The sequence below is a fragment of the Miniopterus schreibersii genome, assembly GCF_964146895.1.
Source record: "Miniopterus schreibersii genome assembly, chromosome: 15".
NCBI classification, from domain to species: Eukaryota; Metazoa; Chordata; class Mammalia; order Chiroptera; family Miniopteridae; genus Miniopterus; species Miniopterus schreibersii.
The window spans coordinates 17,404,051-17,416,843 of NC_138115.1; the positions used below are offsets into that span (position 1 = coordinate 17,404,051).

At 45.9% G+C, this 12,793-nt stretch overlaps 1 protein-coding gene across 3 annotated transcripts in view; it reads left to right on the forward strand.

Annotated features, from left to right (window-relative positions):
- Positions 1-3,228: 3,228 nt before the first annotated feature.
- NEK4 (NIMA related kinase 4) overlaps positions 3,229-12,793 on the forward strand; it is a 33,702-nt gene continuing 24,137 nt past the window's right edge. The window contains exons 1-5 of one of the 3 annotated variants that reach the window (XM_081160318.1): positions 3,229-3,529; positions 5,006-5,272; positions 7,170-7,367; positions 7,808-7,915; positions 12,014-12,168. In XM_081160318.1, coding sequence (XP_081016444.1) covers positions 3,437-3,529; positions 5,006-5,272; positions 7,170-7,367; positions 7,808-7,915; positions 12,014-12,168 — 821 coding nt within the window. In that variant the 5' untranslated portion in view covers positions 3,229-3,436. Of the gene's footprint in view, positions 3,530-4,001; positions 4,070-5,005; positions 5,273-7,169; positions 7,368-7,807; positions 7,916-12,013; positions 12,169-12,793 lie in introns of those variants that run through there. The other 2 variants (XM_081160320.1, XM_081160319.1) reach the window with 2 other exon arrangements.

Sequence of the window (12,793 nt, forward strand, 5' to 3'; positions counted from 1 at the left end):
GCTAAAGAGCAGCATGAAGAAGCAATAAAAATCTGGAAGGGATGGAGCTCATCTCCCACTGGGCTTAGGAGAAGCCTCCTGGAGGAGGTGCCTGGGAAATAGAACCACAAGGAGGGGAAGGGAGAGAAAAGCAGGTGGGTAAGTGTGAAGCATGCTTGGGGAGAGTGTAGGTAGTCACCTAGCTGTGTGATGGGAGCAGAACCTGATGGAGAGGGTGGGGAAGAAAGGTGGGAAGTGATTTGAGACCAGCTGGTGCAAGGGTCTGAAAGTGGCCAGCCTTTTGGGTGGGAAACACTGAAGTATTTTGAGCAGGGTTGTGGCAAGATCAAGACTGGGCTGTTGGGAGATGGCTATCACTAAGCCTGGTACATAGCAGGTGCTGGAAACATGTTTGTGTGGCCTGGGGAAGACAGAAGGTATGGGGAGAGCTAACAGTGACTAGTGCCTGGCTCACTTCTCAGTGTCCTAATTCATTTACTGCTCACAACTACCCCCCAAAAGACAGATACTAATATTGTTCTCATGTTAGAGGAAAGGTTGACTTGCCCTGTAGACTTGTTGGTGAGGAGAAGGGTGACCAGAAAGCAGCTGAGGGGGCCCGAGAGGGTGGCTGTGCTGCTGGTGCAACAGGACAGCACACAGGACCACACCTGCTCTGAGTTCCACCCACACAGCCAACTGCCAGCTTGATTTTCTCAGGGCCCCTCAATCTAATATGTCCAATGAAATGAAGACCTTTCTTTCCCCTTCCTGCACCCCACCACCAAGCCTGGTCTTCCCCCTCTTGTCTACCCCGATGAAGGTCACCACTACCCTTCCAGGCATCCAAGCCAGAAAGCTTGGTAGAATCCTGATGCCTCCCTCCCCTAGACACTCTACCCCAACCCCCACCTCCGACCTTGACCTGGGACCTGGGAGATCGTGGTTAGATTCCCAGTCAGGGCACATGCCCGGGTTGCAGGCTTGATCCCCAGTTGAGGGTGTGCAGGAGGCAGCCAATCAATGACGACTTTCATCATTGATGTTTCTCTCTCTCTCTCTCTCTCTCCCTCTCCCTTCCTCTCTCTGAAATCAATAAAGATATATTTTAAAAACAATCAATAAAAACATATTTAAAAAAATAAAAAGGTCGATCTGCTCTAGGCTTTTCCCTATCTAACACACCTCCAGGTCCTGAGTGGTCCGGCTGCTGCTGACCCCTCCATGTCACCCAGCCATGGCCCCTCTAGGTCTCTCAGCTTCATCTTTTTCCTGATCCATGTAGGTGGGTGCTTTTTCACTCATTCATTTATCAACCTCCGATTTATCCATTCACACTTGGGTGCCAAGGAGTTCACACTGAGGTGTGGAGGTGGAGTCACAAAAGAAGTCCATTGGGCCTTAGCATATTGTGCTCCCTCTGCCTGAAAGTTTGCCTTCAAACTTAAGCCAAAGCAATGCTTGCTTGGGGGTAACCTCCCCTGGATGCTTCAGCTGGACCCAGTGACCTTTGTGCACAGCATTCACCTCAGCAAGGATGACTTGTTAGTATGCTTCACTGATTCACAGCCATTTCCCTCTTTGACTGTAAGCACCACAGAGGCAGGACTCTGTCTTGTTCACTTTGTGCTTCCAAGGCAGGGCACCAACCTTGCATCTTGTGGGCCATACTAAATGTCTGTAGAATGAATGATAGATTTGACGAAGAGCAAGCTGGAGGAGGTAAAAAGCAGAGGGCAGAGCACAGAGCCTTGGGAAAACTCAAAACTTGAGGGGAACATGAGAAGTTAAAAGAGAATAGATGTGTATAAGGAGAGCAGGAGAGCCAGGAAAGTCCTAGAAAGTAAGAAACAAGAGGATTCCCCAGAGGGGCAAAGACTGCTAAGGAATGGATGAAGACCTAAAAAAAATATCTGGGGAATCTGAGTCATTTTCCAGGAAGCTTTCTTGGGGATAGAGGAGGCCAAATGACTTGGGGGAGGGGGGCGGGCGGAGGTTAGGAGGGAACAAGCCCTAAGGCTTCTAAAATTGTTTTGGGTTTCTTAACTTCCCAGAAACTTGGTTTCCTTAACTATAAGGTGAGGATGATAATAGCACCAGCCTCACAGGGTTGATGTAAGGATTAAATGAAATAACATACTTGACTCTAGGAGGAGGCTGGGGATTAACTGCAACGGAGCATGATTTAACTTTCTGGGGTAACAGTATGCTCTATGTTACGTATTTTCAACAGGGGCAATATTGCCCCCAACTGGGCAAATATTGATTGTCAGATGTAGGCAGAATAAATCTTACATTTCAAAGCGAAGAATTCAGGTCCTTGCGAAAGACACTCCTGGGTTGTAGAAGGTAATATACCTATCCCCTTAAAGGGACACAGGAAGGCTTTACAATTGCAAGCTTTTTAAAGTAAATGCTTTAGGAGAGTGAGGTATTGGCTGGGACAAACAATAAATTCTTTTGGCAGCTTTGAGCTGTCATAGGTGGGCCTTTAAGGGGGCCCAGGGTCCTCCTAGGGCCACTGCCTTAAAGCTGTTAGCAGCCATGCCAGGGTTTGGCCAGGTCACTTAGTTCAGGGGCATGCATGAGTCCTTATGGACTTCTTTGCACTTCTCAATACATAAGCTGAAGTGTTTAGGGGTGAAGCGTACTGATGCATCCAATTTACTTTGAAATGAATAAAAAATAAGATGTATTGCTGGACCCATAGACATGTGACAAGGGGGTGGGGGGGACGATGACAAATGTTACTTGTAAGAGCCTAGAGTCTGCCAACCACCCACAACCATTAGAACGTGAGCTCCAGGAGGTCAGGAAGTTTGCCGCCCGGCACATGGTAGAGGGGCCAATAAGTACTTGTAAAATGAATGACCAGTGCTTGGAGAGCGCTTAGAGCAGGAGATCGCGGTTGGGCTCCCGGTCAGGGCACAGGCCCGGGTTGCGGGCTCGCTCCCCAGCAGGGGGCGTGCAGGAGGCAGCCGATCAGTGACTCACCATTGATGTTTCTCTCTCTCTCCCCCTCTCCCTTCCTCTCTGGGAAATCAATAAAGATATATATATATATTTTAAAACCAAAAAAACAAGAAAACAAGTGCTCAATAAGCGGAAGCTTCCACGACTTTATGGGTGCCCACAACCCGGTAGTTCCCGGGGCGGTGCCGAGGCTGGAGCGCGCGCAGGGCCCGACGGAGTCGCTCTAGCCGCCGGGCGCCTCGGCTCTATGGCTGGTCTGCGGCGCCCGCGGACCTCCGGAGCATGCGCCCAGCTGCGCCGGCGGGGATCGCTATGGCAGCGGCGTCTCCGTGGGCCGGGCCTTCGCGTTCGCGCCCCGGCCGGGCCGTCTCCGCCGCCGTGGGCACCGCAGCTTCCCGGGCATGAGCTGGGCCTCTCGCTGTGGCCAGCTGCCCTGCCTTCCGTCGCCGCCGCCGCATCCCGACTGTTGCCCCGCGCCGGGAACATGCCCCTGGCCGCCTACTGCTATCTGCAGGTCGTGGGCAGGGGCAGCTACGGGGAGGTGACGCTCGTGAGGCACCGGCGGGACGGCAGGCAGGTCGGCGGAGTCGGGGCCCATCAGGGGGCGGGGGTCACACGGGTTCGCCGAGGGCACTGTCCTTAGATTAGGCGCCGCGGTGGTCTGAAGGGGACTCACCTCAGATGGCACTCCCGCAGGGCCAGCGTCCCTGATCACCAAGACCAGGCCGTTCCTTCCTGTAATATGCACCCCGCGCGCCTGTAGTTTTTCTTTGTAGTATTAATTGGTGTGCTTGATCTGCCCACTTTCCCGCACGCTCAACAGTCCCGCGAGGTCATGCATTCCCAGGACCTGACCCAGCGCCTGGCAAATATTACTCCTTGAATGACGGGCCCTATACATATGACCTGGAGACTAGGATCTCACTTAAAACTCATCACCTTCTTGCCAAATCTCTCGTGAGCAGCACCACCAACCAGCCAGTTGCCGGTGCTGGACACCTGGGAGCCATTCTTGACTCCTCTCTTCCCCCCACCCCCATTCATCTGTCCAGTAAGCCAGCAGGCTCTTCTCCATCTCCACTGGTACCACCCCAATCCAGGACATCATTATCTCTAGGTAAACTATTGTCAAGGCCTCCCTCTGGTCCTCCCTGCCACATGGCTTGCTCTTCTCCAATCCATCCCTTTCACTGCAATCTTAGTGATTGTTCTAAAACTTAAATCTAGTGTCACTCCTTTGCGTCAAGCCCTTTATCACAACTTCAGGGTAAGGAGCCTGTTCTTTAAGGGGTTTTTAAATAGGGTGACCATATAACATATTGTACAAACTGGGACAAGTTTGAAACTGAAAGAAGGTGCCATTATTACACCAACACAGTGGGACTGCCCCAGACAAGCTTAGAGAGGTCCCCCTAAGTATAAGGCTGTCTCACCTATTCTTCCTTGTCTCAGGTGCTGGCCACTCTGCCTGCAACAAAAGCTCAGGCATAAGAGATTTATTCAGTAGGCAGAGGTGTGTGTGTGTGGGGGGGATGTCATTGGTTTTTTTGAGTTGAGGATAGGGTTCTAGCTGTAATAATAGCCCCTCACATAGAGCAGTAGGTCACATTTTACAAAGCACAATTACGTATATGTTTGTTGAATAATGAATTGTGTGGTCTTTTGATTGATTGAGGGTATTGTATTAGATGTGAGAGGATATTGATTTTTTTAAAAGTGGGAATAGTTTTGTATGTTGACAGTCAGTGATTTTTAACCTTATTGAGCTATGGATCCCTTTGAATACTTAATGCAACCCATGGATCCAGTCTGTCTGCAGAAATTTCTTGTGACACCCCCTCCCCCATTAGTCTAACCTGTAAAAAGTACTATTAGTGATAGCAAATGTTTCCCCCCCGCCAGTTTTGTGCTTTGTGAATAACAAAATGATTAGGTTATTGGACAGGTTCCAGAAGATTAGTTTTGAGGACATTCAGGAGAACCCTAAATACTTCTGAACCTATAAAACTGTATGTTTATTTGTACATTGTAAAAACAAGTGTTTTCTTTGTAGTATGTCATCAAAAAGCTGAACCTGCGAAATGCCTCCAGCCGAGAGCGGCGAGCTGCTGAACAGGAAGCCCAGCTCTTGTCCCAGCTGAAGCACCCCAATATTGTCACCTACAAGGAGTCATGGGAGGGAGGGGATGGTTTGCTATACATCGTCATGGGCTTCTGCGAAGGAGGTGATCTGTACCGAAAGCTCAAGGAGCAGAAAGGGCAGCTTCTGCCTGAAAGTCAGGTGGTGGAGTGGTTTGTTCAGATCGCCATGGCTCTGCAGGTACTGTCCAGACTCACAGCATCTACTTGCTTCAAGGGGACAGGGAATGGCAGGTGGATTTTAGGGAAATTCTTCCCCAAATGTGTACATGAAAAAAATGTATTTTTTTGAAAATCCATTTGTGAAGTAGACTCAGTTGCTCATGTTGTAGCATTAGAGAGTGTCTGAATGAGTGATATCCATATTGAAGTAGACATGCATTTCATGTCTAATTGGAGGGGAAGTCAATTCTCTATTCATTTAATATTTATACCAAAGTCCTTTTTTTCCCCATTGTTTATTATTATTATTTTTTAATCCTCACCCAAGGACATGCTTAAAGAGAAGAAGGGGGGGGGCATTGATGTGAGAGAGAAACAGATCGGTAACATCTATCCGTTAACTTCTGTATGCGCCCTGACCAGGGATCAAACCTGCAACCCAGGTATGTGCCCTGACCAGATACTGAACTGGCGACCTTCTGGTGCACAGGATGATAGGATGAGGCTCAGCCAACTGAGCCACTCCAACTGGGCTATGCCAGAGTTCATTTTAAGCACCCTGAGTTGACAGAGAGCAAAGAATGACCATGTTTGTTATGATTTGGTCAGCTGTGTCATACTAAAAAGTGGTTGAGCTAATTAATATGCCTAAACTGTTGGATTTGAGACTTTAACCCTGTGGCAGAGTGGAAATGCAAAACATGATTGTGATTTAATATACACATATTTAATAGACTGTTTATGAAATACTCTGAAACTGGGAAGATTTGTCCAGAATTAATTGACCTTGTAGTTTAAATTCTAGGATACTCTATCTAAATAAAAGTGAATTAGTATTTGAAAATATTATTAAGCTGAAGACCTTATGAATATGAGAGGAATGTGGATCTGACCTTGTATAAGTTGTTTTTTCTACCTTCAGTGAGAGTCTGTAAGCAAGTTTTTAAACTGGATCCATATAACACTAAATGGTGTAATGGTCAATGAATAATTGTGAAGGATACTGCACAAATTAATGCATGGAATTTAATCTTTTTACTTTTTTTAAAAAAGCAATGTCCACCTTTAATACATGCTCTATTACACAAGTATGTGTTTGGGGGCTGCTGAGCACTTGGGGAACCCCAGGTGCCCAGGGTGTTTCTGTGCTCAGTACCACTCTGTGGAATTGTTTGGGCCCATCGGCAAACCTTTGAGGCCCCAGGGGTGGCCTGGGGGCTGGCTGGGGTCAGGGCCAGGTTCAGCCAGTCGGGCCCATGGGGCAGCATGTGGCTTTCATTGAGTCTGCAGGTAGGGTAGTTCTCATAGTGAACATTGTGGGTGATGTCTTTCAGGTCTTGGAGGTGGGTGCATGGGTTACTGAGTGCAGCTGCAGAGTCTGGGGTGTGGGCCGCTGCCCCAGGCCCGGTCGGGTAGACTGCCACACCTTGGACTTGATCAGTGTGTTCACCATTGTGGGCTGCGCAGCACCACCCACTCCACCACCATCATTGCTATTGCAGTCGTCATTGCTGCACTCACCCTTTTTTTTTTAATGTTTAAAAAAGTTCTCAAATTTATTTATTGATTTTAGAGAGAAAGAAAGGGAGAGAGAGAGAGAGACACTGATTTGTTGTTCCACTTATTTAGGCATTCACTGGTTGATTCTTATATGTGCCTTGACCAAGGATCAAACCCAAACCTTGGAGTATTGAAATGATATTCTAACCAACTGAGCTACCTGGCCAGGGTAATTTTTTTACTCTGGAAAGTTGTAAATTAGACTTTTTGTTTAGAGACTATAAAACAATCATGTTTTGATATGTAGATAACTAAGGCTGTTTAACTCATGCAATTATCGATGGTATATAAGAAGTCAGGAATAAATAAGTAGATAAGAATATTTATATTTAATGAAATTTTATTTCTCTTTTCAGTATTTACATGAAAGACACATCCTTCACCGAGATCTGAAAACTCAAAATGTCTTCCTAACAAGAACAAACATCATCAAAGTGGGTGACCTAGGAATTGCGCGAGTGTTAGAGAACCACTGTGATATGGCTAGCACCCTCATTGGCACACCCTACTACATGAGCCCTGAATTGTTCTCAAACAAACCTTACAACTATAAGGTAGGATTGGGCCGTGTATGCTGGCTCTCCTTGTCTCTAGGACAGTATTCATAATTTCAAAGCTCAACAGAATAGTTCTTTCAAAGAATTCTATTTGAATTGGTTTAAGGAAAATGTCTTTTTTTTTTAATCCTCACCCAGGGATATTTTTTCCATTGCTTTTTCAGAGAGAGTGGAAGGGGGCGAGAGAGAAAGAAACATAGATGTGAGGGAGACATCAATTGGTTGCCTCCCGCACATGCCCTGACCAGGGCTGGGGCTAGAGCCTGCAATGGAGATACATGCCCTTGGCTGGAATCGAACCTGGGACCCTTTAGTCTGCGAGCTGATGCTCTAACCGCTGAGCCAAACTGGCTAGGGCTGTCTTTTCTTTTTTAAGAGGAAGAATGTAAATAAAGCATTCTGATATATAACTTACATTTACTGTTGTTCTTTTCTAGTCTGATGTTTGGGCTCTGGGATGCTGTGTTTATGAAATGGCCACCCTGAAGCATGCTTTCAATGCAAAAGACATGAATTCTTTAGTTTATCGGATTATTGAAGGAAAGGTAAGGAATATTCTGGAACTAATTGTTTATTATATTTGGGGCAAGGTTAATTTAATGCAGTTTTCTACGTAGCTACTGACAAAGGTGAGTAATCATTGATGTTCAGTGGATAATTAAGAATGGTGGGTGCCTTCTGTGGGGAAGGTTGAACTGGAGGAGAAAGAATTGATCATTTCTTAATATTAATTTGTAAAAGTGGCTTAATGGCTCCGAGGAACTGGATTTTTGAAAACCACTACCTGTACCCACAGGACATGCAGGTACCTGAGAGACTATTGGTAGGTTCTCCTAAGCAGCTTATGGTTAAATGAGCCCCATTTAAAATGAGTCCACTCTGTTTGAATTTGGTATTCTTTTGATAATCATTACAATCACTACTAACCAGTTAAGAATTATAAAAAACATTGTATATGATATAGATGCATGAATGACCAACTTTATATGTTAGTTCCATGAAGTTAGTTGCCCTCTGCAGTGTCAGGCATCCACACACCAACAAGTTTAAGGCTATAAATCACATAGTGATTTTATTACATCAAGACTTATTTAATTTTTTAATTTGGGAAATATTGAAAAATACAAAAGTAAAATTTGCCCATAATTTTACTATTTATTTACTTATTCTTTGCTAATCGTCATCTTAATGAGTATTTTTTACATTGATTTTTAGAGAAAGTGGAAGGAGGGAGGGGGGAGAGAGGGAGACATCAATGTGAGAGAGACACATCAATTGGTTGCCTCCCTCTCACGCCCCAACCAGGGCCAGGGATCAAACCTGCGACCCAGGTATGTGCCCTTTACCGGGAATTGAACCTGCAACCCTTTGTTGCTTGGGCTGGTGCTCTGACTACTGAGCCACTCTGGCCAGGGCCATAATTCTACTATTTAAAGACTCAAACAAGAAGAAGCGAAATTCCCCTCTCCTATCCATTTTAATTTCCTGTAGATAGTGATTACTAACAATTTGGTGCATGACCTTCCTGGCTTTTTCCTGTCTTATACAGATATAACTCTAGGTGTATATATGCACATATACACACAGATCCTTTAAAAAAGTAACTGAAATCGCCCGGCCGGGTGTGACTCAGCGGTTGAGCATTGACCTAGGATCCGGGTGATCAAGGTTCGATTCCCAGTCAGGGCACATGTGGGCTCTATCGCCAGTCGGGGATATGCAGGGGGTGGCTGATCAATGACTCTCTCATCACTGATGCTTCATCTCTCTCTCTCTCTCTCTTTCCCTCTCCCTTCCTCTCTGTGAAATCAGTAAAGATATATTAAAAAAAAAAACTAACTGAAATGGAATCAGGCTGTACACATTGTTAGACAACTCACTTTTTTGACTTAATATATGAGGGACATCTTTCCAGGTTGGTACACCTTTTATTTTTTTAAGAGGCTGCCTAGTATTAGAAGGATGTACCACAATCTATTCTACAAGTCCCCTATGGATGGACATTTAAGTTGTTTCTAATCTTTTACTACTGCAAGAATGATACTGTGGAGAATAATCTGGTATAAACTCTTCAGAAACGCATGCCCTTATTTCTTTTTTTTTCAACCACTTTTAAAATTTTTCAATTAAAGTTGACATATATTATATATTAGTTTCAGGTGTACACCCCAGGGATTAGACATTACATAACTAAGTGATCATCCTGATAAATCTCATACCCATCTAACACCATACATAGTTATTAGAATATTATTGACTATATCCCCTATTCTGTACTTTACATCCCCATGACTATTCTCTAACTACCAATTTGTACTTTTTTTTTCCAGTCCTCACCCAAGGATATTTTTTCCATTGCTTTTCAGAGAGAGTGGAAGAGAAAGAGAGAGAGAGAGAGAGAAACATTGATGTCAGAAAGACACATTGATTGGTTGCCTCCTGCTCGTGCTCTGATTGGGCTAGGAATTGAGCCTGCAATTGAGGTATGTGTCCTTGGCCAGAATGGAACCCAGGACCCTTCAGTCCGAGAGCCGACACTGTAACCACTGAGCCAAACAGGCTAGGGCCCAATTTGTACTTCTTAATCCCTTCTCCTTTTTCGCCCATCCCACCAACTGCCCTCCCATCTGGCAACTGTCAAAAGGTTCTCTATATCTATGAGTCTGTTTCTGTTCTGCTTATTTGTTTATTTTGTTTTTTGGAATCAATTGTTGATATGTATTATTGCCATTTTATTGCCATATATCTTTATTGATTTCAGAGACAGGAAGGGAGAGGGAGAGAGAGATAGCCTTTTTTATGCTGCTGAAGTCCTTACTAAGTTCCTTGAGCATCCTTATAACCAGTGTTTTGAATTCTGCATCTAGTAGATTGCTTGTCTCCATTGCGTTTAGTTCTTTTTCTGGAGTTTTGTTCTGATCTTTCATTTAGGACATGTTTCTTTGTCTCTTCATTTTGGCAGGATCCCTTTGTTTGTTTCTGTGTGTTAGGTAGAGCTGTTATGTCTTCCAGGCTTGGTAGAGTGTGCTAATATAGTAGATGTTCTGTAGGGTCCAGTTGCACAGCCTCCCCTATCACCCAAGCTGGGCACTTGAGGCACACTCCTCATGTGGGCTGTGTACACCCTCCTGTTGTAGTTGAGCCTTGATTGCTGTTAGCACGTCAATAGGAGGGATTTACCCCAATGACAATCAGCTGTAAGGACTGGCTACAACCAGGACCAACCACTGACCTCCGACCACAGTGGAGGATCAGCTGTGCAGTGGCCCACCCCACAGAGCAGGACTTACTTCAGCAGTGCTCTGGTGTCCACTCAGTCCACCCCTTGAGTGTGTCACGTGTGGATGTGGTTGGATGGTGGTGCTTGGACATGGTCTGAAGCTGTCTACTGGATGTGCTGGCTCTGGGGCCTCTCAGGAGGTGCAGGCCAAGGTCAGGTGCTGCCCGGGTTCTGCCCAGTTCCACCTGGCATGACCTACAAAGCGATCCCCTGATGGCTGCTACTTGTGCTAGGCTTGGAAGTGTCTAGGCCAGGGATAACCTGTGAACCAAGGTTGGTTGCTGCTAGTGCTGGGCCTGGGGCCACTTAGCGAGGGCTATGGGGCATGCTGAGGCCAGATGCTGCTTGTTTCAGAGATTTTAGGAAAATCTGAAGCATAAGCCAAGACAGGCCATTCATATGGAAAAGCCACTAGTAGCATCTTGGGTGGGCCTGAAAGTTGAGTGGGTCAGGGCAAACAGTGTGAGCCAGGTTGATGGAGTCTCAGATGTGGCGCCCACCTGCTGGCTCCATGGGAGGAGGGCTCATCAAAGGAACAATGGCCTCTGCGAGCACTTCTGTCTGGGAGAAAGCTGCCAGCCCCACCTCTCACCCTGACGCTGGGCCATTCAGTTCCTCCCTGTATGCCTTTGGTGTCTTTCAAGCTGCTGCCCCAGCGCTGGAGCTGAGAGGGAGTGAGTCTGAGTAAGTTCATGCTTGGGCCTTTTAAGAGGAACTGCCTGTGATTCCAGCAACCCTCTGTCTCCCACAGCCTCAGTTCACACTGGTTTTTAATAGCCAGAAGTTATGGAAACTTTTCTTCCTGGCATTGGAACCCTGGGCTGGGGGGCCTGGTGTAGGGCTGGGACCCCTCAATCCTCAGGGAGGACCTCTGTAGCCCAGATATCACTACTGATTTTAAACCGCCACACCTCGGTGTTGGACCAACCCGTTCTGTGTCTCTGCCTCTCCTACCAGACTCAATGTGGCTTCTTTAATTTTCTAGTTGTAAGACTTCCATTCAGCCAGATTTCAGGCTGTTCTGAATGATGGGAGTTCTGTAGTTTAGTTGTAATTTTAATGTGGTTGTGCAAGGTTGGGAGTACCGCATTTACCTATGCCACCATCTTGACTAGAAGTCTCATGCCCTTCTTTCTGCAGGAGGGAGTCCTCAGTTGGGATTGCTGGTTTGAAGAATATACTTTTACAATCTTACAACTTGCTGTTGTAACCAGGACATCAGTACACTTCCTGCGCACTAATATACTGGTTATTTTATGCTTATGTGGATAATGGCTTAAAATAAATATTGGAAAACTCCACCTTCAATTACTTTGCTTCACAAGACCATTAGTCATAGTTGTGGTATTATTTCTTTTTGTAGCTGCCGCCAATGCCGAAAGATTATAGCCCAGAGCTGGCAGAACTGATAAGAACAATGCTGAGCAAAAGGCCTGAAGAAAGACCCTCTGTGAAGAGCATCCTGAGGCAGCCTTACATAAAGCGCCAAATCTCCTTCTTCTTGGAGGCCACAAAGGCGTAAGATACTTCCCTTGCAAATAGTTGGGCTATATAGATGGAATAAAAAAGAGTGGCTTCTATAATTTTAATGTGCAAGAATTTATGGTGAATTTTTGTTTTGTTTTTAATCTTCAAGTATATTTTTCCATTGCTTGTCAGAGAGAGTGGAAAGAAGGGGGGAGGGGAAGAGACAGAGGGGAGAGAGAAACATTGATGTGAGAGAGACACACTGATTGGTTGCCTCCTGCACGCCTGTGACTGGGGCTGAGGATTGAACCTACAACCCAGGTATGTGCCCTTGGCCGGGAATTGGACCTGCGACCCTGCGGTGGGAAGGTCAATGTTCAAACCACTGAGCTACGCCGGCCAGGCCTATGATGAGTTTCTTTTAAACATGAAGTGAAATTGCATAATTGGAACATGTGTTGAGATTTGCTTAATTGCTAAAACCAGAAATTGAGAGAACCGTTTAGAGAATCACTTTAACATTCCTCAGAGGGTTCCAAGACATACTGAGTATGACTCTTAAAAAACAAGTGTTGCCCTAGCTGGTTTGGCTCAGTGGTTAGAGCGTCGGTCTGTGGATTGAATGGTCTCAGGTTTTATTCCAGTCAAGGGCATGTACCTCGGTTGCAGGCTCAAT